Source organism: Phyllobates terribilis, unplaced genomic scaffold (genome assembly GCF_046119375.1).
Source record: "Phyllobates terribilis strain yellow unplaced genomic scaffold, ASM4611937v1 Scaffold_11__3_contigs__length_659146591, whole genome shotgun sequence".
Classification (NCBI taxonomy): domain Eukaryota; kingdom Metazoa; phylum Chordata; class Amphibia; order Anura; family Dendrobatidae; genus Phyllobates; species Phyllobates terribilis.
The window spans coordinates 268,649,408-268,676,200 of record NW_027362771.1 but is presented as its reverse complement, the minus strand read 5'-3'; the positions used below and the strand labels follow the sequence as shown (position 1 = coordinate 268,676,200).

At 41.5% G+C, this 26,793-nt stretch overlaps 1 protein-coding gene across 7 annotated transcripts in view; it reads left to right on the top strand.

The window, feature by feature from the left end:
- The window catches only part of CACNA2D1 (calcium voltage-gated channel auxiliary subunit alpha2delta 1), a 1,188,449-nt gene that overhangs the window by 978,456 nt on the left and 183,200 nt on the right, over positions 1-26,793 (top strand). For all 7 annotated transcript variants that reach the window (XM_073652315.1, XM_073652320.1, XM_073652318.1 and 4 more), the window contains exons 15-16: positions 1,874-1,963; positions 23,134-23,202. In XM_073652315.1, the coding sequence (XP_073508416.1) occupies positions 1,874-1,963; positions 23,134-23,202 (159 nt within the window). The remainder of the gene's footprint in view (positions 1-1,873; positions 1,964-23,133; positions 23,203-26,793) is intronic.

Sequence of the window (26,793 nt, the reverse complement as noted above, 5' to 3'; positions counted from 1 at the left end):
TACTACAATAAGGAGCTCCTTATGATAAGGAGCTGGTAATTGTAATGTTACAGAACTTATTCCAAATGTTCTATGCTCTTGAGTAGAAGGACTAGAAGTGAGGAAACATTTTTAGTGTATTCACAGAAGGTTCTCACAAAGATAACACCGCCAATAAATACTGTATGTGCATTAGCCATAAACTTAAATCTGTTCCTTGTGCTAAATAGCTGTCCATAAAGTGCATATTCGAACATACACATATTCAGACATACAGTACAGTAAGGAGTCTAGGATATAATTAGTCTTTCTAAAATGCAGGACGGAAATAGTGTTTGTAACATGCAGTGATAGGTGCACATATGCGTCCAATATAATAGCCTATTAGAGTGTAAATAATGTTTTCCTACATTTTAAACACAGCTGCCCAGTCTGACCGAAAGTTCTGCTTGGTCCATTAATTGTGAGCAGCTGCAGTAACATAAACACTTTGGCACTAGGAAAACTTTACAAGTTTACTCTGCATGAAATAGGTCCACTTCTGTGATAAGGACTTTACTATTTAATTAATGATAATTATTAATTAATTACTTAATTAAATTGTTACTAATTATCATGCGTAGAGATTTTACAAAGATTTGTGGAAAAGGATCACAGTGTCTAGTCTATTATGTAAACTCATCCTGTGTAATGTGTAGATATAAGTAGTGTGAAGGTTGCACAGGCGCCTCTGCAATATTTATTAAATGTACGATGTCATTATTTTATGTTTCTGTTTTATGCTGCCATTGTTTTTTAGTAGTTAGTCCAAGTAAAGATTTGGCACCATGACCCAGTAGATTTCATATTCGGAAACATATTTCATGACGTGTCAGAAATACACATTGAGGCCGATTCATCAAGCCTGGAGGTGCACACAATTGCGCTATGCCAGTCTTGCTGAATTAGAAGGGTTTGATTCATTAAGAGGGGAATGCCGCTTAATGAATTTGGCGCCTCTTCTAAGTGGCATGTGCCTTCACGTCAGGTTCTAGAGTAGCATTCTGGCATACAAAGCACCAGCAGTTTTCATGAATTTGAAAAGTGAACATTGCCATGTCCTCACCCTGCACCAGATCCAATAGTTTTTGCTACTTTTCAAAGCTTTTATGTTAGTTTTCTGGAGTAAGCGCCTTGCTGAATTGGCCCCATTGTATCTTAACATTTAGTTCCTGTAGAGTAGATTCATTTATTAGCTATTTGAAATGTTTTATAATCATGGTCAAATACCATATAAAACATTTATGTAGAGCAAGGCTTCTCAAAAATCATGTACTAATCGTCCACATTCTGACCAAGGTGGCGCATTGATTGCAGCTTTGTTTTAATCTGTAGTACTCCTGCACTTCAGAAAATATATATATATCTTTGTTGTCTAGCCCAAAAATCAACTCTCCAGTGGCATCTACCCCACCCCACTCACCTAGACTAACAGGTTTCACTATACACACACATGGTGAGAGACCTGTAAGTCAAGTGCGGTGGGGCTGCTAGAAGTCGCCAGGGACCTGGCATGGACTAGTCATCCAAAGTGCATAGTTCCAAGCTGGCTTTAAAAGTATGTTCTCTCTGAAACACTGCAACGCTTTGGAGTAAAACATGCATGGCTGCTATAATGCAATCAGTATCTGATTCATGTTGCCCATGGTTGGGGCAGCATGAACCTCCTAACAGGTACCCTTTAAAGGATCCAAGTGGTTGCTGTATGGAAAGCTTTTATGCATAATGATGCTAATTAAAATATGTTCCATGCCATGTAATGAAAAACATTTATGTCTGATGTTACAGCAGCGCTGCTATCTTTGTTTAAGCTAAACCAGAGCTTTGCCATTGAAATCATTTCTCTTTTTGACAGGAATATTTAGATGTCCTTGGAAGACCAATGGTTTTGGCTAGAGAAAAGGCAAAACAAGTACAGTGGACAAATGTTTATCTGGATGCTTTGGTAAGAATAGAATGAATACAGGAAATGCACAGAAATTAGTTTGACATTTCGTATACAATATGAATTAACACTTGCACATATGTGAGACATATAGAGACCTGTGTTATACAGTAAATTCATAAAATCTGGGACAGTACATTTTATAATGCATGAAAACTGTGTAGAAGTGCAGTGGTTAATACAATGTCTCCCTATTCACAATGTAGCCCTCAATCAATTGCAAAAAAACAATTTGGGATTCGTTTTGCCAGAAACTGCTCATGGCTATTTTACACAATGCAGAAGATTGCATCAGCCGGAAAAGGTTCACATAGCCTTTGGCGAGACGGGGCAGACTTCTCAATAATGCCTTGTGGTTATCACTCAGAATAGCACAGCCATCACATAGTATAGGATAACTCATATTATAGCACAGCCGGTCATAGTCTGAATCCAAAGCAGCAACCATTTTTGGGTGAATCTGTTTAGTGAGAGGATGACACAGCTCACAGCATAGCAATAACAGTAGCACGAAAAAGCCCTAAAACTATGAATATACTGTATAGATAGTGTGTGTGTGTGTGACAAAACAACAGAGATAAGTTACCATCATTTATAGCTATATAGCAGGTGAAATAACAAGTATTGAACACTTCACCAATATGCTATTGACATGAAATTCTCACCAGATGTCGGTAACAACCCATCCAACCTGCACAAGCAAAGAAATCAAACCATAGATTTTCCATAAATTATGTGTAATAATGAGAATGGATGGGTTATTACCGACATCTGGTGAGAATTTAATATCAATAGCACCTTTAGAAATATATTTACTTAGAAAATTGGTGGCGTGTTTATATTTATTTCACCGGCTGTATATATGTGGATCATTTTGACATTGCTAAGGCTGTGTTTGTGAGATAGAAAGGTGTTGGATGAAGACCTTAATCTACAAAAATATTAACATTATCTATTAATCCCGTCTTGTATATCACTAATAAATAAATTGAATAAAAGCAAGACCAGCATTGAACCTTGGCCTACACCTCTATGAACAAGAGACCCATCGGAATATCAGTCATTCACTACAACTCTTCGTATGGCCATGAGACAGTTTTCGATCCAATTGCAAATTTAATTTCCAATCCTGTAGACCTAGTCTATTTATTAGGCACTTATGTGGGACTGTGACACGTGCCTTTGCAAAGTCCAAAAAGATTATATCCATAACTGCTCCTCTTTCCACGTTTCTACTTACCTCTTCATAAAAATTAATCAGATTAGTTTGACAACGTCTGTCTTTAGTAAAATCATTCCCACATACACCTCTATTTAATTCCTTACAAACCCCTCGAACATATTTTCCACAATGGATGTTAAGCTTACTGGTCTATAATTACCTGGGAAAGACCTTCTTCCCTTTTTGAAAACTGGCACTCGATTATCTTTACGAGAGTCACTAGGCACAGAATCGGTCACTAGAGAGCTTCTAAAAATTGTGTATGTGGGCACAGCAATAACTGAGCTAACTTCCTTAAGAAAGCTTGGATGTAGTTAATTTTGATGTGGGCCTTGTTCATATTAACTTCATTTAGCTTAGCTCAGACCATATCATAAGTAGTGTTGAGCCACCCCCGTAGTGTTAGAGTTCGGTTCGGTTCGTCGAACACCCGTGTGTTCGCCGAACTGTTCGTCGAACACCTTCGAACACCATTAAAACCAATGGCAGGCAAACAAAAACACATAGAAACACATAGAAAACACCTTCAAAGGTGTCCAAAAGCTGACAAACTGCTCAGAAGACATAACTAACACATGGAAAAGTGACAAGTACATATAGTCATGCGAAAAGAAAAGAGGTGGAGGAGTAAAAGGAGGGGGAGACACAGATATAGGCATGTCATGCCCTTCTAAAATCCAAAAAGTGAGAAGCCGACACGGCCAGTTTGTTCCTGCCCGTGCCACCTCCGTGTCACCGGGTTTGTGCCAGAGCCGCGGTGGACCCTGACGGCCAGCCCCCCTCTCCCAATACTGGTGCCTGTCCGCTGGTGGGTCGAGCCCCCCCGCAGTGGGGGGGGGGGTAACATCTGCAGAAGAAAGACCATCTTCCAGCCAAGCTAAGATGTCGACTTCTTTTCGTGGACAATGTGATACGATCCCTTTCTTACGGACACGCCCATCGCTACAAATTCCAGATGAGGCACAAAAACAGCAGGTGCTTCAGCGGATATCAAGTGCTCCTTCAAGTGGGCTCTCCTCCACCTCAATTTGGTCGGCTCCCTGGCCCGTACCCTGGGGTCACTCTTTAAAAGAGTGGATAATTGTTAATTTTATAAGAGTTTGTGACGCCACCTGTGGTATCTGGTGAAAAGCACCAGCGCTGCAGCAGTCCACTGAGACCCGTGATAAGGCTGCTCGATGGTATAGCTCCCCACAGGTGGAGCTAGGTCTCAGGGCAGCGTATGCAGGGGGAATGCAGGACAGGCGAGACCCAGCTGGGTCAGAGCAAGAACGGGAACGGACACAGTAGTCATTTCAGTACCTTTTACTGGAGGAAATTCAGGCACATCCCGCAGCACTGTAGGGTGAAGGGTGAATATCAGGATCCTCCCCAATGAGCGGGTGTAGGGCCTCCTGTTTCTTGCCTCTGCGTAGTAAGTTTCTGACCTGCCTGGAGCTAGGCCTAACTTTGTCTCTGTCCTGCGCTGGCTGACCTTGTGGTAGGGCCTTCTCTTGGAGTTCACGCTCCCACTATGCGGGGCCTAAGCGTCTCCTGGCTCTGTTACGTATCAGCACCTTAGCCATCCTGGGACTTGTAGTTCTCCAGGGATTCCGGTTATGCCTTACTCAATCTAGTTGGCAGGAGCCTCGTGCTCCACTGCTGAACTATTAACTGAGTTCTCTAGACTAGACTGAGCTCCACTGCAGACTGACCTCTCTTAGGCTTCTCTACTGCAGGAACTCTTCAGAGGAACTGAACTGCCTAGCTCCACCTTCCCTATTTATATCCCTAATGGGCTCCCTCTGCTGGTCTGAGGTGGAAGGTGGAGATGTGTGAATGTTTATGGGGGCCTCTTGTGGAGGATTCCATCAATACACTCTTCTAGGATATGTGATACCAAGCACAGCGGGGCGTCACAGATGCTATTGATGACGAGGTTAGGTTGCGCCTTCCTGGACACAGATGGAGTACTGGAAGCACGTCAACAACTGCATCCTCAACCACAACTCTGCCTCTGACCACAAGTCGTAGTGGCTCTTCAGGTCGCATGGGCTCTAAGCCTTGCATAGCCTGGGCATTTATTCAGAATGATAAGGATGACCCAACTCGTGTTATCTGTAATATTTGTAACCAAAACAAAGTAGAGGCCAAAAAATCCATAGTTTGAGTACTTCATGCATGAACCGGCACATGGATATGAAGCATAAGTTGCAGTGGGAAGCTCACTGTGCTACAATGCGGCCTAGCAGGCTGGGCCAACCACCGTCTGCCCCATCTTGTGCATCCACGGCCTCTTCATCCTCTGTGACTGGGGGGACAGCAGTCACACATGTTTTTGGACGCAGACCTGCCACCTCTTTACCTGCAACAGCCAGTGTGATTGGCAGGTTATCAGTTCATTGGGAAGTGGAAACACCTGCTGGTGTTGAGCACTCTCTGACATCGAGAGCACCAGCTTTGGATCAAGGCAATCTAACATGTCCACCTGCATCTTCCTCACAGACCGGCAGTTTGCCGTGGACATCCTACTCAACCCCGTCTAAGCACAACAGCCAGCCCTCGGTCCCTCAGATGTGGAAAAGTAAAAGACCATTTCCTCCTAGCCATGAGAAAGCTAAGAGGTTGAATTTCACCATCTGCAAGCTCTTGGCTACAGAAATGCTGCCTTTCCGCCTGGAGGACACAGTGGATTTTCAGTGCCCTAGTACCAGATGCTCAGTCGGCACTACTTCTCAAAGAAAGGTGTGCCTGCGCTCCACCAGCATGTCGCACACAACATCACCGCTTATTTGAGAAACTCTGTGTGTGACAGGGTGCATTTCACCACAGACACTTGGACGAGTAAGCATGGACAGGGGCGTTACATGTCGCTGACTGGGCACTGGGTAACTATGGTGACAGCAGGACAAGGGGCTGCTGTCCAAGTCTTACCGTCCCCACGAGTTGGGCGTCAATCCTCTTTATCTCGAAGTTCCTCCACTGCTTCTGCCTCCTCAACCTCCTCTCGGTCCTCCACCTGCACCCAAAGGCTGTCTGGTAATGCCACCTGCATTCTAACTGCGCAGAAGGAATCCTGCACACCTCCTTACTATGCTGGCAGCAGGGCTCAAGGCATCAGTGTTTACTTTGAAATGTCTGGGAAATGTGAGTCGCACAGCTGAGGAGTTGTGGTCAGCTCTGGAGACCCAGTTTCATGAATGGTTGTCTCCACTGGACCTGCAACCAAGGAAGGCCGTGTGCGACAATGCTGCATCGCCGGGGCAATGTCACACACGTGCCTTGTATGGCTCACATGTTGAACCTGGTTGTCCATAAATTGTTAGCCCACTATCCCGGACTAGATGGCCTTCTGACCCCCACCCATCACTCTTAACGCTTGTTCCACTCCGTCCTGGAGTCCTGACAGGAATATGCCCAGTTCAATATTCATTAAGTGAACAACGTCGGGCCGTATGAGGCCTGCTTTATCTCCTTCCAGTTGTCGGTGTCGTACCACTACACCGCCTCTGTCTCTTCTAAATTTTGCCATCCGAATATTTATTACCCGCCTTGTCCGTTCGATGGCCGTGATGTCTCGCGCACCTTGCCATACCGCTATCGGCACAATCTCTGACCATACTATCGCTAGTTTTGTGAAAAATTCTCTGAAGCGCTCAGTGTCTAGTTTCATTATTGCCATTAGTTATGCGCTGTTATGATGACCTAGGTTGTTTCCCCCGGCCTGTATAACTAAGATGACCGGACATCTTGCCTCTCTCCCTACCTTGATTACCTCCATTAGTACCTGTGGCCATAGCAGGCCTCTAATACCTCTCTAGTTGAAATATGTGTTATGAAACTCTAATTTCCTCCCGCCTGGGCAGACTTTCGCCCTTTTTTCTGCCCAATACATATACGAGTGGCCTATCACCCACACTGTTGGCTTAGCGTCACCTGTAAAAGAAACAAACCACGTTAGGATAACAAGTCCGGTCTTATGTATCTTGCCAAACACGTGGATCGCTATCTCCCTATCCTCTGAACGTCCGTTTCTGACAGTCCTGCTCTTGCTGCTTCCGTGGCCGTGCCTATGCGGAATGAGTGTGTCCCGTAATCTTTGGGGTGGTTCCCTGCCGATGTTATGCATTTATTAAATATAGCTTGGAACTGGTATCTTGATAATGGCATTCCATCAATGTGTGATAGGAAGAAATTACTTTGTGATCTGATGGTTAGATATGTTTTTACTATTGTTACCCAACTCAGTGTACCGTTTGTGGGTTGTAGAAGTACCCAAGTGCCCCTACCCGCTGGAACCGTTTTCGATTTGTGTATGCGTAGACGTATTGCATTATTGGCTATGACTACGTCTGGTGTAATAAGCCTCCACTGGTGGTAATTTTGGATTGAGGGACTAATTCGCTTATGCATAGCGCCCCGAAGAAGGCGATCACAAATGCAGTAGACAGTAGTGTTGCTTCAAATTGTGAGTGTCATGTTAATGGTGTTAGGGATATGATGTGAGAAATCAGTTTTAGTGACACGGGACGGGACGTCTACACTCCTGACTTGGCTGACCCCTTTTCCACCCTTTTATGGATTGTCTGATGATGAACCTTTGTCACATCTCCCCAATTCAGTAGTTGGAAGTGAAATGCTACTCCGGTCAGACACCGCTGCGCTGACGCCCCTGATATGCCCCTCATAATTAGCTGGTGGAGAAATTCTATGGTGACTTGTGATCTGGCTTGTTCACATTGGTCAACCCGTCTGCCTGCTACTAGTCGTGTCCACTCTTCCCATGCCTTACCGTATGCTTGCCACGTCGACGGGGCAACTGACGCTCTGATTAATGGCATCAACTATTCGCCACTAGATCCCATAGGGAAGGTGGGCAACTGTTGCCCGATGGGTGGGCGTTGTGGAAGAGCTCTGTGAAAATCTGCCAATTGAATTGTTATAAAGCGTTAGCAGCAGCTTTAGACCCCTCAGCATAGTGGCTAGCGCGGACCCATACATTGTGTTTTAGGCACAGGAATGCTAGCCTGGGTAGTAGGCCTAGCACAGGGGGAGACGATGATGCCATCTTATTAATGCAGTGCGCTAGGCTGGTGTTTTTTGTTATGAAGCGTATATTTTTGTAAGCCAGGCGCGCGCCCCATATTTCTATTGCTACCACTATTGGGAAGAAAAATTATTTTCAGGGCTAGATGCAGCTAAAAATTATTATTAATTTAAAAGCTGGTGGAGCTTGGTATAGATGGACTAATACAATGAGTCCCACACACTGCTAGAAGGCCAAATATTTTTTCAGAGCTAGATGCAGATAAAAATTATTTTTCATTTGCAACCTGATGGAGGTCAGTATAGATGGATTAATAGACCAAGTCCCACACACAGCTAGAAGTCCAAATATTTTTTCAGAGCTAGATGCAGATAAAAATTATTTTTAATTTGCAACCTGATGGAGGTCAGTATAGATGGACTAATAGAGAAAGTCCCACACACTGCTAGAAGGCTAAATATTTTTTCAGAGCTGGATGCAGATAAAAATTATTTTTAATTTGCAACCTGATGGAGGTCAGTATAGATGGACTAATAGAGAAAGTCCCACACACTGCTAGAAGGCCAAATATTTTTTCAGAGCTGGATGCAGATAAAAATTATTTTTAATTTGCAACCTGATGGAGGTCAGTATAGATGGACTAATAGAGAAAGTTCCACACACTGCTAGAAGGCCAAATATTTTTTCAGAGCTAGATGCAGAAAAAAATTATATTCAGTTTGCAACCTGATGGAGGTCAGTATAGATGGACTAATAGAACAAGTCCCACACACAGCTAGAAGCCCAAATATTTTTTCAGAGGTAGATGCAGATAAAAATTATTTTTAATTTGCAACCTGATGGAGGTCAGTATAGATGGACTAATAGAGAAAGTCCCATACACTGCTAGAAGGCCAAATATTTTTTCAGAGCTAGATGCAGACAAAAAATTATTTTCAGTTTGCAACCTGATGGAGGTCAGTATAGATGGACTAATAGAACAAGTCCCACACACAGCTAGAAGCCCAAATATTTTTTCAGAGGTAGATGCAGAAAAAAATTATATTCAGTTTGCAACCTGATGGAGGTCTGTATAGATGGATTAATAGAACAAGTCCCACACACAGCTAGAAGCCCAATATTTTTTCAGAGGTAGATGCAGAAAAAAAATATATTCAGTTTGCAACCTGATGGAGGTCAGTATAGATGGACTAATAGAGAAAGTCCCACACACTGCTAGAAGGCCAAATATTTTTTCAGAGCTAGATGCAGACAAAAAATTATTTTTAATTTGCAACCTGATGGAGGTCAGTATAGATGGACTAATAGAGAAAGTCCCACACACAGCTAGAAGGCCAAATATTTTTTCAGAGCTAGATGCAGAAAAAAACTATATTCAGTTTGCAACCTGATGGAGGTCTGTATAGATGGATTAATAGAACAAGTCCCACACACTGCTAGAAGGCCAAATATTTTTTCAGAGCTAGATGCAGAAAAAAATTATATTCAGTTTGCAACCTGATAGAGGTCAGTATAGATGGACTAATAGAACAAGTCCCACACACAGCTAGAAGCCCAAATATTTTTTCAGAGGTAGATGCAGATAAAAATTATTTTTAATTTGCAACCTGATGGAGGTCAGTATAGATGGACTAATAGAACAAGTCCCACACACAGCTAGAAGCCCAAATATTTTTTCAGAGGTAGATGCAGAAAAAAATTATATTCAGTTTGCAACCTGATGGAGGTCTGTATAGATGGATTAATAGAACAAGTCCCACACACAGCTAGAAGCCCAATATTTTTTCAGAGGTAGATGCAGAAAAAAAATATATTCAGTTTGCAACCTGATGGAGGTCAGTATAGATGGACTAATAGAGAAAGTCCCACACACTGCTAGAAGGCCAAATATTTTTTCAGAGCTAGATGCAGAAAAAAATTATATTTAGTTTGCAACCTGATGGAGGTCAGTATAGATGGACTAATAGAACAAGTCCCACACACTGCTAGAAGCCCAAATATTTTTTCAGAGCTAGATGCAGAAAAAAATTATATTCAATTTGCAACCTGATGGAGGTCAGTATAGATGGACTAATAGAATGATGCTATGCCCAAAAGATTTTACTTCACTAGGTGCAGTAAAAAAATTGGTATTCTATACACAGGTGGTATATCTTGCAACACACATAGGCTACTCCACTGACTAACACACTCTGCAATAGGCCAAAAAGGATTAGCTTTGCTAGATTCAGCCAAATGCTGTGAAAAAAACTTGCACAGCACTGGCACAGACCTGCCTGGCAAAAACTGATAGGAACTGATGTAACCTAGTCCTGAAAAGGACTGCAATTACAATTAGTCTTTACTCCCACAATCTATCTATTTAAGAGCACAGACCTGCCTGATAAAAGTCGTAGGAAATGCTGTAACCTAGTCCTTAAAAGGACTGCAATCACAACTATTCCCTACTCCCAAGCTATCTGTAGATTTGTGTGAAAATTGGCTTGAAATTAACAAGGTATAGCGCACACAGCAACAGCGGTGCCGTCTAACACGCAGCTGCAGCAGTGAGAAAATGGTGGCGACGGGGAAAATGGCTTGGTCTTATAGGGCAAGGACATGTGACATACACTGCCAATGACACATGCCCTTGCTTGTGTGAAAAAAGCACTACGCTCCGTGTGTGCGCTGCTGATAGGCTGACAGATTGCACCTCCCCACTGTAAATGCGGGAAAGAGAAAAAAAAATGGAGATCTTCATTATTCCTGCAGAGATCCATCCCCTGCCCCTCCCCCCACCCCGCTGTACACTCAAACTGCGTATTAACATTAATTTTCATCATTACTGAGAAAAAATCCAGTTATGATTTTGGTGCACGAACAGTTATCGAACATAACCTCGAACAGCCGAATTTTTCTCAAATCGTTCGTGTTCGCCGAACGGCTCGAACACCGCCCAAAACAGCTCGAATTTGAGATTGGCGAACAGTTCGAGTAGAACAACGCTCATCTCTAATCATAAGATAACAAATCTATGTGAACGAAGTTTGGCATGTGGCTCTATGAGCTAATTATGTAAAAGCCATTTTGACGTTACAACTGTGATGTAGATACTTTCCTATGAACACACTAGAGCCTCTGGAATCATGGTAACTAGACAATATTGCCACCTTGCTACTATTCCCCACTGTAGTGTAAATGAAGCCCCAAAAAATTACCCATAATATTATAGTAGCATCAAATCAATTGTCATAAAATGGTTATGATCATATAATGTAACAATGTCATAGGATTAGTTACTGCCACTACAGTGCTGATAAGAGTCATAAATGTACAGTATAATGCTTGTGCGGTAACTTCATGTGGTGTACGGCAGAGGGTTGTGCTCCTGGCAGTCTATAATGTGCCTCACGATGGTCCAGTTTTCTGTCACGATGAGCCTACTTCCCTCCCCAATTACACACATGCAATATATAAAAGGTTAACAGTGGGAGATAGTTTGTCGCTGTGCCAGATGCATATCACACCATTTGAGACAGGCTCTTGGACATGGTGCTGATGGTGAATCCCAAATCTGTGCACATTAGAATGGATAACATGGAGAATGATGATTTGCACAGTACCTGCCTCTTTAAGTAGAGGATGATGGTGGTGATGGTGGTTTTGTTCAACTAATCCACAATCATGAAGAAGCAGTGTTAACTTGAAAAGAACAGTCTCTTTACTAATAATAGCGGGGCAAGTAATTATATACAAACATCAGGTAATTGGTGTGCAGGTTTACGCTCACAGGTGAAGATTGAATAATACATGCAGACATTTGTTTCATCAAATCAGTGTATTCCTTCCTTAGGGCTGAACAATGTGTCTGCTCTAAGACAGCTATTCCTCCTAGAGGTACAATAAGATTCTTCCTAATATGAAGGCTGTCAGCTCACCTTCTTTTATTGGTCCCTTCTAGACACAGCAGTCAGGGGGAGAAAACTCCTTCTCCTGCAGTCTGCCTCCTTCTTCTCATTCCTCTCACATAATGGCTGACCCATTACACACAACTCAATTCTTACTACCACACAGGAGTTAGGTCCTTCCATTCTCACGTGACTCTTACAGCTGCAATCATTGGCTGACTGCCTAGGGGAGTTTGTTTCAGAAGCTACTGCATGCCAAGCAGAGCTGGATCACATGAACAAACCTCTGTGGGGAAGATTAACCCTTTTAGTGCTGCCTGTCAGCAGGTCTCCCAACATGTTACAACATACAGTTTACACAGAAATCACAATGTTTTCATGGACCACACTATACATCCAGTATCCCATGGAGATGGCCACTTTGTAGGATACCACACTTGCCACAGTGCTCCTACAATAAAATACATTTTCCTTTATCCTACAGAAATCTCTATATTTCCAAGTTTTAGGTCGCAAACTGTCAGGCATCTAAATGTAGCTCAGTCTCTCTGTCTTACTATGCAGTATCTCGGCAGTAATATATAATCAGTACTAGTGAATTCAAGTCAAGTACAAAAGGTTAAAGATGTGTTGCCTTTTGAGACAGTTGTAGCAATCCAGTACTGTGTCAATGGACTTTTATTATCTCAGTATTGGCAGCACCCTGCTGTTGTTTGAGGCGGTTCAGCACGGTGCAGATACCAGTCAGTTCCACTATCCAGAACCAAGGGGAGAATCCAACAACTATTACGAATAGGGCTAAACACACTTTTTACTGCAAAAATGAGTTCAGAGTTAAAAATTCTCCAGTGTCACACCACAGCTATGTTTCAGGCTTGGCAGCCCTTTATCAAGCCAAATATGCAGAAAAACAGGACCTAACCTGCAATGCATGACAGTGGAATTCCAAGAAATCTGCAAAAATATTTAGATTTCAGAGTCCTCAGTGGTTGATACCTTTTAATAGCTAACTGAAAAAATGGTAACAAATTGCAAGCTTTCCAGACTACTCGGGTGTCTTCATCAGGCATAATGAATCACAAAATCTGAAGAGTTACATATTTATACATGACAAGACAGGGGGTGTCTCCCTGTAGGTAGGAGGTGATTCCTTGATATTCTGGTGCCTCTTGTAATCTGGTTCTCAATTGTTCTTGGATGGTAGCCCTGATTCAAAAAGGTCTTTCTGAGGTCACTAAGGTGTTTGTCTCTATCCATAGGGTTGGAACATATCCATTTGTATCTGATGGCTTGGCTGTAGACAATAGAGTTTTTTATGAGTTTTGGATGGAAGCTGTACCATTTAAAGTATGTTGGACGGTCAATTGGCTTCCAGTACAGGGATGTCTCTATATCATTGTTCTGTAGCTTAATGATGGTGTCCAAAAAGTTAATTTCAGTACAGGAGTAGTTGAGTGTTAGGTTGATAGGATGAAATTGATTAAAGTGTTCATGGAACATCTTTAGCTATTGCTCAACTTTCACACTCCTTATCTATGAACTATTCCAATATTTATGGCCACAACTGTTTATCCCTCTCTCATACTAATAGTTCTGCTTTACGTCACTTGTCTCATCTATTGCATTATTTCTGTGTCTTGTTGTGTATAAATATGTGACTCTTCAGATTTTGTGTTATACTATGCCTGATGAAGAGAACCTGAGTGGTCTTGAAAGCTTGCAATTTGTTACCATCTTTTCAGTTAGCCATTTAAAGGTATCAACCACTGAGGACTCTTAAATCTAAATATTTTTCTATCTACTAGCTAACACAGTGCAAAGATATATATTTTTCCTGTAAGAAATCTGCAGAAATTTTTGTACTGGAATACACGTATACTATCTGACTTAAATGAATTTTGGACTAAGGTAATGCTGAACATTTTCAAAGCAAAGAAAAGTGCCTCTAAAGTGCCATTTTCCTACTTAGCTACCCTATAGGTCAATGCCTCACATGTCTCAGGTATGCCATTCACATGTCTTCAACACAGAGTAGGTATCTGGTAAATTATGTAAATTGTACTTTAGAGACTGGTTTCTTCATTATGAAAGAGACTACTGATAGAGAGGAGAAATTCAAGCTGATTACAATCTTCAGTACATTAGGACAAGCACTAAATCTCACTCAATTGTTTATGACCATCTATGAAATACAAATATCTTTGACATCCCTCACGCTTTTTAGTCTGAATAGACTGATTCCAGACCTCTGGTCTCTTGACATTATACACATTGCTCTGAATAACACTATTGACCATTGTGTTATGTATTCTAAGTAGTGTTCTGCAGGCACAAATGCTGAATTTTTCTTTTCACTGCAATTTAGTCATAGTGCCATGAAAGTTTGTGCTAGTACATAGTGTAGCTAGGCATTGCCAATAAAAGTATACAAGTTATGTATTTTTGTTTTAGATGCTTGCAATTAGTACCATAAAACTTTATACAATCATTTAGATAAAATATAATATACCTAAATATGGTCTATAAGTTAAAGGCACTGCTACAGTTAAACTCAACCTACAAAGAACCGGAAGCATATGCCATCTATATTCAAACTATAACAATCTTTATTGATGAAAGAAACATAATAAAAACATTAAAATTGATGGGAAAACAAAACCGAAAAAACTCCATCAACTGGCAGTATCCAAACACTCCACAAAGGACAGCAAACGCTTCATAGAAAATAGCACAAAAATAAAATGGTTGTTATAAAAATATGTAACGTTTTTCATAGGTTGTATGATGGACATTTTGCAATCTACCCTTCATAGCCTTGTATGATCTTTAGCATTACCTTGGTGATTCTAGAACCGATGATAGTGCACCATTGAATGATCCTACTTAGGTATAGCAGGAGTGAGAAAGTTTGCACTATATATATACATATATATTGCTTTGATAGGTTGTCTTGCATCCTTTAGTTGAGCCTAGTCCATAACTAGACTGCGCATTTTTTTTGAGACCACAGGGCCTTACAGCTGTGTGTATACAGTGTGTTCATTTAGTGATTATAAGTGTTATTATCACACATATATTTAATCTTATACATAGCAGGATTGGCTATTTGCCCTGCACAAGTGTACTTTAATCACTACAGCACTTTTTTGGCGCCTGAACTACAACTTATGAAAAAGGTTACATATTTTTCTAACAACCATTTTATTTTTGTGCTATTTTAGAGTCTATGAAGCATTTGCTCTCCTTTGTGGAGTGTTTGGATACTGTCAGTTGATGGAGTTTTTTCTGTCTCGTCTCCCCATCAATTGTAATGCCTTTATTATGTTTCTTTGCTCAATAAAGATTGTTGTATTTTGAATAAAGAAGGCACATGCTTCCGGTTCCTTGTAGGTTGTAGATAAAATAAAAGCTTGATTTTTAAAATGTTACAGCCGTAGCATCCCACACAAAATATCATAATGTTTTGGCTGGCAGGCTAGAATGAGGACTTCACAAAAGAACATCACACCAGTTCTACTGTCAGGATTATGGTTTGGGTTCGCATGATATATGGTAGCCAGACCAATATTTTATGCATTCCAGATACACTAACAGCTCAGGGTTACATTGATTTGGTTGTGGAACAGGTGGAAAAGCTATTTCTCCAAAGTGTCCCAGGAGCTGTTTTTCAACACAACAACGCCAGGCTGCATGATGCTCATGCAAGTGTGAGCAGCCTGTGTGGCCTAAACATGCTACTATGGCCTGCAATATCTCCGAACATGTCTTCCATCCCACAAGTACATTCAGCTTTACAGTATATTTCAAAGACAACCATTAGTAACTTCATAAGCAGCATCAGAGGCATAGCTAGGGGTTCAGCTCAGGATGGGGCTAAACATCTCAGTGGACCCTAAGCGGTAACCCTGATTACAACTATGGTGGCACACTGATATTACTGCCATATGGTGACATATAGTCTTGCAGAACATACAAGTGATCACAGTACCATTATATTTGGTGACTTATAGATGACATTCTTTCTGATGGAGTCTTCCAGGCACGACTCGTCTGCAGAGATTACAACAAAGACACATTTTACTTCTCACATTTCCAACACCATCCCCATCTATTCCCAATCTGCACAAACACCTTAATACTGAGCCACTGCTGCCATATGTGTCCCTATTACTGCACCTCCTGTTTGGCACTATAACAGCGCTCCTCTTAGTGCCCCACATAATAATACCCACCACTGTGACCATTACATAATAGTAATGCCTCCTTTGTGCCCTATAGATGGTAAAATTGCCCCCTAGAAAATATTTATACCCTGTGCAAATGCCCTAGAAGATAGTATCCACCTTTTGCCCCTTTGACAGCCACAATACTTTAAGTGCCCCTATCACAATAATGTTTCTTAAGTGGCTACTTAACATTTAATAATGTCCACTGAGTCCCCCGATGTGCAGCTCCTCTATACGTTTTGTGGTGAGCCCATTATACAAAGGATGATGCACCCACAGCTCCCCTATACACAGTATGATACCCCAACAGCTCCTCTATGCATAGTATGATGTCCCCACTGCTCCCCTAAAACACAGTATAATGACCCTCACAGAAGCCCTCACACTGTATAATGGCCCCAGTATTAGCTCTCACACTGTATAAAGGTCAACACAGTAAGCCCCAAACTGTATAATGGCCCTCACTTTAGCCCCCAAACTATAATTGGCCCTGCATTAGACCCCAGACTGTATAATGGCCTCTACATTAGATTCCAAGCTGTGTAATAGTCACTGCATTAGTCTCCCAACTGTATAATGGCCCTCATGTTAGCCCCCAAACTGTATAATTTCTCCCTCTTTAGCCACCAAACTGTACAATAGCCACTGCATTATCCCCCAAACTGTATAATGGCCCCCACATTAGCTCATTTACTGTATAATGGGCTCCACATTAGCTTCTACACTGCATAATGGCCCCCACATTAGCTCCCACACTATATGATGAGCTTCTATACTGTATAATGTGCCCCAAATTAGCTTCCAAGCAACTGTATAATGGGCCCCACATTAGCTCCTATACTTTATAATGGACCCTGCGTTAGCTTCCCCACCAGCTCAGAAGCTGGCCTGCTTCATACGTTGCATTTGCCCTAATTTTGTCCTCAAACTGTATAATTGCTCCTGCATTAGCCCCCAAACTGTATAATGGGCCCCACATTAGCTTCTATACTGCATAATGGCTGCCACATTAGCTCATATACTGTATAATGGGCCCCAGATTAGCTCTCACTCTATATAATGGGCCTCACATTAGCTTCTGTACTGTATAATAGTCACCGCATTAGCTTCCAAACTGCATAATGGGCCCACATTAGCTCCGATACTGGGCCCCGCATTAGCTCCTATACTGTATAATAGGCCCCATATTAGCTCCCATACTGCATAATGGGCCCCATATTAGCTCTTATACTGTATAATGGACCCCGCTCAGAAGCTGAGCCTGCTTCATACGCAGCATTTCCCAACTGTTTTACATAGCCGGCATCGGCATGTTACTATAGCGACCGAAGTTTGCACCAATCTCTAGGTCACTGACTTAAATGCTGCTGTCAATCTCTGACAGCAGCATTTCAATTATGGCTTTACAAGTCGATCGCAGGGAACCAAAAGATTAACATGGCTGATGGAGGCAGTAACTGCCATCTTTGTCCTCCTGTAAAGCTTTGATATTGTTTGATATTACTTTTTTAATATTATGGGTCTGTAACAGTACCTGTTGCTGATACTATACTCTAGTGAATTGCAATACTTTGTATTTTCTTTTCACTTTCTTTTTTATTCACAAACTCCCACACTTAGATTCTGTAATTCACCAGCTAAATTCCCGTTTTTTTCCTACTTTTACTAATCCAGTGAGATTTTTATGACTTGCCCACTTATACCCTTTTAATCATTCAATCTTACTGAGTATAACTTCCACACTAGTTTGCACCTTCTGTGCAACTAAACAAAAATCTCTGATAGTCCTTCAAAATTAAATTGAGCAGGGGTCATATATGCCCACTACCACTCCATTCACACAGAGAATTTGGGGACTATTGATTTTGGAATTTGTTGCTGTCACAAATAAGTAATGAATATAACTACAATGCAAGTATAATTACAATATAAGCCTCTCCTTACTGCATTTACTTCCTGCTGATTCTGCTCTTTATCTGGTGGTACTTTGCCAGTGTGTCTGACAAAGCATACAGTGAAGTATGTCTTCTTATCATTTGCTTGCTTCTCCTGTAGTATAAACATCTGCAGGAAATCCGAGCATTTCGCAACATTTAGAAACTGTTCCTTTACTCCATGCAATCTAAACTTACTGTCATTCAGCGAATGTGCCTCCTTAGAATTACAGTAACTTTCTCAGCATCTCTAGTGTATCTGACAGGATACAGCACTGAAAACAGAACTATTTCTACTTAACTGACCAACAGTTCATTGGCCAGACCTTTTTATAGTTCTGCGCTTTTACTGGAAACCTTAAGAACATTATGTTAGGCTTTATTTGCACTCTTAACAATTAATTAGGTTAAATGAATTTGCTGTGAAAGACATGACTATTCTGTATAATGTCTATAAAAGTGTAAATATATATTTATATGTGTAATGTGTGTGCAATCTCCATGCATACTGGCGAATACATAGTCACATGGCCCCTGTGGCTGCATACTATATATTGCTATTTTGGGTGCTTTGTACGAGTCTACTCTCAAAAAGGCTAATTTTGCTCTGAGTTTTCCATCTGTATTTGTAAGAGTTTACACTTATACATCTAGTCTGTTTATACCTATTCTTTTTGTCTGCTTATACGCCACTCCTGGCCTCACAAATAGGGATGAGTGGACCCGTGGAAGTTCAGGTTCGGCCAAACTTTAGTCCAAAGTTTGGTTCGGGTACCAGAACTTAACCCGAACTTGACCCCAGACCAAAACCCCATATAAGTCAATGTGGACCTGAACTTTGGTGCTGTAAAAGGGCTAGGGGGGCTGAAAAAGGATGCAAAATGGGAGTAAGAGCAATTGCCCTCCAAACAAATATGGATATGGAAATTGCTTACAATAACATAGAATAAAAAAAGTAAAAAATAAATAATCTTGGACCAAGCGACAGAGGTCCTAGTGGAAGAGTGGAGCAGTGCATTGTGTGTGTATTTTACTGTATTTGTTAATAAATAAATGAAAAAAAATTATGTGGGGTCCCCCCCATTTTTAATAACCAGCCAAGGGAAAGCAGACAGCTGTCAGCTGGTCTTGTTATGCTGGGAAGGGGCCAATATCCCCAGCCTAATAATGTCAGCCCCCAGCTGTCTGCTTTGCCTTTGCTGGTTATTAAAAAGGGGGCGACCGTAAAAAACAATGATGTGGGACACCCCTATTTTTAATAATCAGCTAAGGCAAAGCAGACTGCTGGGGGCTGATAGTTTTTGGGACCTTCCCAGCTGCACCAGTGCAATCAGGAAGAGCTGAGGATAAGTGCCAGATTTGGCGCATCTAATGGATGTGCCATTTCTGGGGCGGATGAGGGCTGGTGTTATTAGGCTGGGAAAGTGCAAATATCCTTGGACCTTCCCAGACTATTAATATCCCCCAGCTGTCTGTTTTGCTTTAGCTGGTTATTAAAAATAGGGGAGATCCCATTTTTTTTTTAGGGTATCTCCATTTTTAATAACCAGCAAAGGCAAAGCAGACTGCTGGGAGCTGATATTAATACAATGAGAAGTTCCATAGACATTGTCCCCTTCCCAGCATAATAAGACCAGCTCACAGATGTCTGTTTTCCCTTGTCTGGTTGTTGAAAATACAGGGGACCCCATTTCGTTTTTTTATATTATTTATATTTACACTGTCGCCGCAGTGTGGCAGCGCCACCCATGATCCGGCGTTCATACAGACTGGGTCACGTGTTGCGCCGTCTAATCACAGCCTTTCCAATACATGGCATGTGTAACATACCTGGCGGCGTCCTTGCATGGTGGTCCATCTCCCACTGTGCAAGAGGGCGCACTTGATCTCCTGTCCAGAATGTCTCTCTGGCTTCCCTCCATGCTGTCTGTTTGTGTCTGTTTCTGCTGCTTAAGGGCGGCGCCCGATCACTTCCTGCCTTTTGTACCTGCTGTGGGTCACACCCCTTGTGCGTCCTCAGCCTATTGCTGTCTGTCACTTGGTATATAGCTCAGCAGCTCCCTTCTATCCCTGCCTGAGCATAGTGTTTCCTTCAGTGTGTGCTTGCACTCTGAAGGTGCCAGGTCCCGTTCTTTGTTTCCTTGTCTGCCTTTCCTGGAGGCTGTATTTCCAGGCCTGTCTGAACTGAGTCCTGTATGTCTTCTGCTTTGCGGTATCAGCTCCCGTGTCTGAACTGAGTCCTGTATGTCTTCTGCTTTGCGGTATCAGCTCCCGTGTCTGAACTGAGTCCTGTATGTCTCCTGCTTTGCGGTATCAGCTCCCGTGTCTGAACTGAGTCCTGTATGTCTCCTGCTTTTCGGTATTAGTTCCCGTGTCTGAACTGAGTCCTTTCTGTGTTCTCTTGTCTGTCCTGTCTGAACACGCTCCTAGCCTGTTCCTCCTGCCTTCTAGGGGCCGATTACCTAGACCCGCTCCTGTATCTTGTCTGTCCTGTCTGAACACGCTCCTTGCCTGTTCGTCCCGCCTCTCTGGGGGCAGTATTCCCAGACCCGCTCCTGTATCCCGCTGCAGTGTCGGTCTCCTCCGTACACTCAGTTCCAGTCTGAACTCTCTCCTATCCTTTACCTGTTTTTGCCTCTATGTCCGTTCCCTTCCTTTTTCTGCAGAGTCTGAACTCGTACCTAACTCCTGCTTGTTGTCTCTGCAAGTACTGTGTGAGTATCTGGCTCTGTCTTTCCCTTCCTGTCTGTTCCGTGTGAACAGAGCCCTGTCCTCCCTGCTCAGCCTTGTCTGCACTCTAGCTGTGCTTGCCTGTAACCCTCTGCCTGTATTGTTCCTGAGTCCCGGTGTGTACTGGGTCCTATCCCGCCTGTGTTCCTACCTGCTAGTGCCTCCCTGTCTGCACTCTAGCTGTGCTTGCCTTTACCCCCCTGCCTGCATACCCGCCTGCCTGCATACCAGTCGTGCCTGCCTATACCCTCCAGTCTGTGTGCCAGCCTACCAGCCTGTTCCTGTATTCCCCTGTGTGGGTCAACAGCCGTGTCCGGGGTCTGTCCTGGAGTAGCACCTGGTCCCTCTGCTCGGTTCCTCCTTGGTGCACTGGCGTCGTATGCCGTCGTGCGACCCTGGTCGGATCGGGTGAATACTTAGTCACGCCCCTCCAGGCATTCACTCTCCGGCACGGTCCAGTGGAATCACTACCAATCACACGCACACGCCGCTTAGCCCGGGCGTGTGCATAACAGCATGGCTTTGGAGGTGCCCTCAGCCTAAAAGCTGTGCTGCAGCATTTCAACAAGCTTTATTAAGCATCCAATCTCTGAACAGTAAAATGGACATTTCACGGACTTCCGGGAGAAGTCCGTGTTTGAAGTTCAGCACCTATTGTCCGGTGCGAACCCTGAACTTTACAGTTCAGGTTTGCTCATCCCTACTCACAAATACTGATGCAAAAAAAAGGAACAAAGTATACCCACCTAACAGTCGCTAAATTCAAAGGCTGTATGAAGTTGTAATATGGTCGTGAACATAAGCCATATAAGTGAGTAAAATGTATAATCCCATTATCATTTTGTTTTTATAGCATAGACACAGTAGATCTCGTATTATAACCTGCATACACAGCCATCACTTTACAAATATTTGATCAGGAAGGATTATTGCACACGTTTATTTCATGGATGACAAGTATTTATAGTAATTTATCATTTTAATTTATGACTTAGTTGAACTGTTTTTCACATAATTTTGTTAACAAGTCCATATATTTTTCCATATAGTGACTGTAGTATACTGTATCTCTTTAAAGGGGTTTTTCCATGAACAAAGTTAATTTTAATCAACATTTTAATTAATAGATCTTTGAATAATAATAAGTTCCACAATTGGATGTGTTTACAAAAATGTCCCTTTGATGGGATAATCTTATAAATGTGTCCCTGCTTTGTACTGTGTAATAGCTGTGTCTAACTGTACAGGGACATGGTCTGATCATACCACAGCTCCTGGGCATGGGAGGAAGCAAAATGGTGTCTTATTCGATAAACTGGTGTGTGATGAAAGGATACGGTAACTGCTTACCTTGTGAGTTTGTGAAGCCACAACACCGTTTACGCTTTGAAAAGGATTTGTTGCAGCTGGTACAACACCAACCAGTTGGAAAATCCAACGTGGTATTCAAATAGTGGGAACAAGTTGTTAAATCTGTGCTGCTTGTTCTGTATCCACAATAAATATCCAATATGAAGTATTAGAGTACCTTTGCGGTTTTATTTTCAATGCGTTTCGAAAACCTCTTCGTCTTGTGACTGTTGTGGTTCTCCTAAAGAAGAGGTTTGGAAACTTCGAAACGCATTGAGACTAAAATCACATAAACACTCTGATATCACATATTGGATATTTATTGTTGACACAGAACCAGCGGCGCAGATTTACCAACTTTTTTCCAATGTGTGTGTGTCGGCAACCAGAAGTTTCTTTACGCTAAAATCCTTTAGATGTCAATGTAAATTTGTGATTCTTGCAACAATATTGTTGCATTAACAATGAATTTATTTTGGAGAAAAGAGATGTTGGGTATTTTGTTTCTGGCTTGTTACTATGTTTCTAATGTTCTTCAAGATTAAAGTTTATCATGTGTATGAGAACATCTAACCTATCAGTGTAAAAACTGCAGAATGGGTATACAACCTGAATATGTTATTTAACTCACCAACATGATTGATGCTTTTTGTAACTTTTCAGAAGATAATACTGCATTTACTGCCTGAAAAAAATAATATAGACCATAAGGTTAAAGACAACTGAAGTGCTGAATATTGGTAATCTATAAATTATGTAATGATTAGTAACCTTCATTTTTCTCTATAATTGCAGGAATTAGGCCTCGTTATCACCGGTACCTTGCCTGTGTTCAATGTGACAGGAGACAGAAAAGAAAATAAAGTAAGTTTCACAGATCAATGTCTTGTTGTTTCAAGGTGCTACTTTATTAGCGTAAGTTCTGACCCTCAGGAGCGAGGTGCTAAAACACCAATTACTATTTGTTATTATAGAAGCTTGCAATTTTGCAATTATACAACGTTGTAATTTACCCTTTGGTAACAGATCAGTCTCAGGGGGAAACAGGTTAATTATAGATTTATTACACCATCACTGACCTCCTTATATAGGTGCTTAGTGCTGATGACTTTCATTTATTTTATATGATAAAAAGAAGGTGAAATGTGCCAAGTCTACAAAAATATGTTCTTAATTTCCTTTTTGGATTACATATATCCTTGAACATACAGGATTTCCATGCAGCATAAGTGTGCTTTCTTTATGACTTGCCAATATTATTGCACTCCAGGGAGGTGTCATTTATAACGATAAGTATTTAAGCTCATCTCTGCTAACATACATCCATTCATTTTTATTACACAAGAATTGCCAGTACTGTATTTACAGCTTGGAGGACACCTACATTATAAGTACATTCTGAGAAGTGATGGAGCTGACAAATTATTATGTCTGCTACTTGAAAGGCCAATTTAGGAACTTTTCATTTTTAGTTCTTATATTTCATCCCTACATATTAAACAATCACATTGTTGAATATGCAGAAGGGTAATATAAAGGCTAGTACATGTAAAACATAAGCGTTTCCATACACTCTCAAGCAGAACCTTACCTCTTGGACACTGTGCTAGTGGCCTCTCACCTAGCCAAATCAGATCTACTGCTTTGCACTGATAAGGGGCAAACACTCTGAAACACGTGTATGCAAATGGAGTTTCTGGTTTGATTTCTTATACTAAGTCACTTGACAAGGCCGACTATGCATAATATTATTTATCGAAAAAGTGAACAAACACTTTAGTTATACCGTGATTTAGTGTCAACATATTCTGACCATGTAGTGATAATTAAAATCATTCATCAGCATAGAATAATGTGGCATTGGAGCTTTGACTCTTGTCATAATTAGTTAAAAGGGGTTGGCCAGGATTAAATTTTATTGGTGCTTAAGTTTTCAGATGATGAAAATACCAACTACAACAATACTCACCATTCCTTGGTCCAGCGATGCCTCTCTGCCACTGCTGTTGTGTATATTGACTAGCCCATAGCTGTGCCTTCATGATAACAGTGCATGTTACCACTACTGACAACCACTGGGCTCATCAGTGATGCAAATGTAGATGGTGCAAGCCCACAAGCCCTGAGATTGGCTACAGAGATCAAGCACACTGTAGTCATAACATCACTTCTGCAACCATTCAACAAATACCTGAGAAGAAGCAGAGACCATGATTGACCTGGCGGAGATGAGTATTGCTGTATTTGTTGTTTTAATCATTTACAAGCCTCTGCTGCATTAAATTGTTATCCAAGATTACCCTTTTTTGAGGAATAGTTAAAATTGTACAGAGTCTTGCTTAATCATGCTCTTACAGTATCTTGGCTAGTCTTGTCTTGGATAAGTTATATGGCATAAAGCAAACTTTGATGAAGATGTAGAATGATTGGTATTAGGCCACAGTGGGAAACATTGCTGTTTCGGGTGAACACTCAACAATCATAAGGTGAATGATCATCATAAAACCACAATAAACCACACTGTTATCTAAAGGGGCATGCAACCCAAAGAGTGTTTGCTAAAAAATTCTCCCATGGAATAGTAAACTGTTTGCTTAAAACATATATGGTACCCACGTCATCTAATCTTCACAAATTACACCACAACACGCAGCTAAATTTTTATTTTGGTCATTAATTACAGTACAGTAAGTATAAAAACACAATATTTTAAGATACTAGCCACTTATCTAGCCAAAATATGTAGTCGTGGCAGGGGTAATACTATTGCTGTCAGGCATATTATAGTGCAGGGTCATCTTGGCCATCGTTCAGTTACCTCTGCAACTAATCCACTATGCCGGCAATTACAAATTTTACGGAAGATGTGGTTAGTTTATAGAAGGTTCACTTTAAGACACATTTTGTGATTAAGTGATGTTTAGCAGTCTTATTTTTAGATAAAGAAAGTATGAAGAATGCCTATTATTTCAGTTTTGTTTCAAATGATAGATACTATTCAGAATGTTATTCCCCCACCAATCACTCAAAATGTCACTCTGAAATATCCAACTTGTCAGACAGAAGCACTCAGAGTGGTGTATAGGCTCAGTAGAAAGTCCATGATCCCACACTCCACTCTGTATTCAAGCTCATACAGTATGTATTGGACCCATCCAGTGCTCACTGAGCATAGTCAACCAGAAACTGAGCTCATCTGATCGAGGAACTTCACATTTCAGAGTAGCTTTTTGAGCTACATATAGGACAGGACACTTTAGATCATTGTTCCCGAACCTTCCTTACCATGAGACACATTCAGCTCTAAGAGATGGTTATCAGCCACATTCAGCACCCTGTCACACCCCAGCAGTGACATCTAGAACGTGGTATAAAGACAGCCTATGTTTCACCACAAAAAACACTCCAAGTCTTGGTGGCCGCCCCCTTATAGGCAGGATACTTGCATCCTGAGTTTCCCACGTTACACCTTTTAAGTATTCTTAGATCAAACTTACCAGATTATTGCACCCAGCTTCATGCACCTCTCTGACAGGCAGTATCATTCTATCTCCAGCTAACTGTATTTATCCCCTCCTCCCCACACTCAGTATGAGCATTCAGATCTGCTCTTCAGTGCAGGGCTAGTCAGAAAAAACACCATTTGGAGACCTGCTATTCATAGCTGTTTGCTAGACTTAGTGCTAACGCACAAAGCTGGAAGAGAGTCATGAGCCACACATCTTGGACCCAATAGCCACAAGTTGGGCACTCCTTCTTTAGGTAATACCCATCATTATGAAAAATCTTAAATGAAAAATACTCTTTGACGAATATCTCAATTTCACTTTATTGAGGGATGATCGTTATAAGCACATTTTATTTTATTTTACTCACTTATTTAGCGCCATTAATTCCACAGACATTATCATCGCTGTCCCCATTGGAACTCACAATCTAAATTCCCTATCAGTATGTCTTTGGTGTGTGGGAGGAAACCCAGGCAAACATGGGGAGAACATGCAAACTCCTTGCAGATATTGTCCTTGATGGGATTTGAACCTAGAACAAAACAGTGCTAAACATTGGGCCACATTGCTGCTTTTGTTTTGTAACATATATGTATAAATTTATATGAAAGCAGTTTTTTATTGAGCAATCTTCACAGTGACAAATAATGCAGAAATTATATTTCATATACAATTGAAATGGAAATGTCATTATTAAATTGCAACCTGTCCTGAGCTGTAGGGTCACCAAACTAATCATACTGTTGTACAGGTTAATACAAGGCTAGTTCAAGGATTCCATCCTGGCCACTAATGGATATTCCATAGCTGAGAAAAACGGACTTTAATTCCTTACATAAATAGGCGTGTAAGTGTACTGAAGGCAGGCCAATTCCTAGCTAGAGTATTGATTCTCCCCATATTATTTACACCCAGCGCCACCGCCATGGACTGATTGATGTCTACT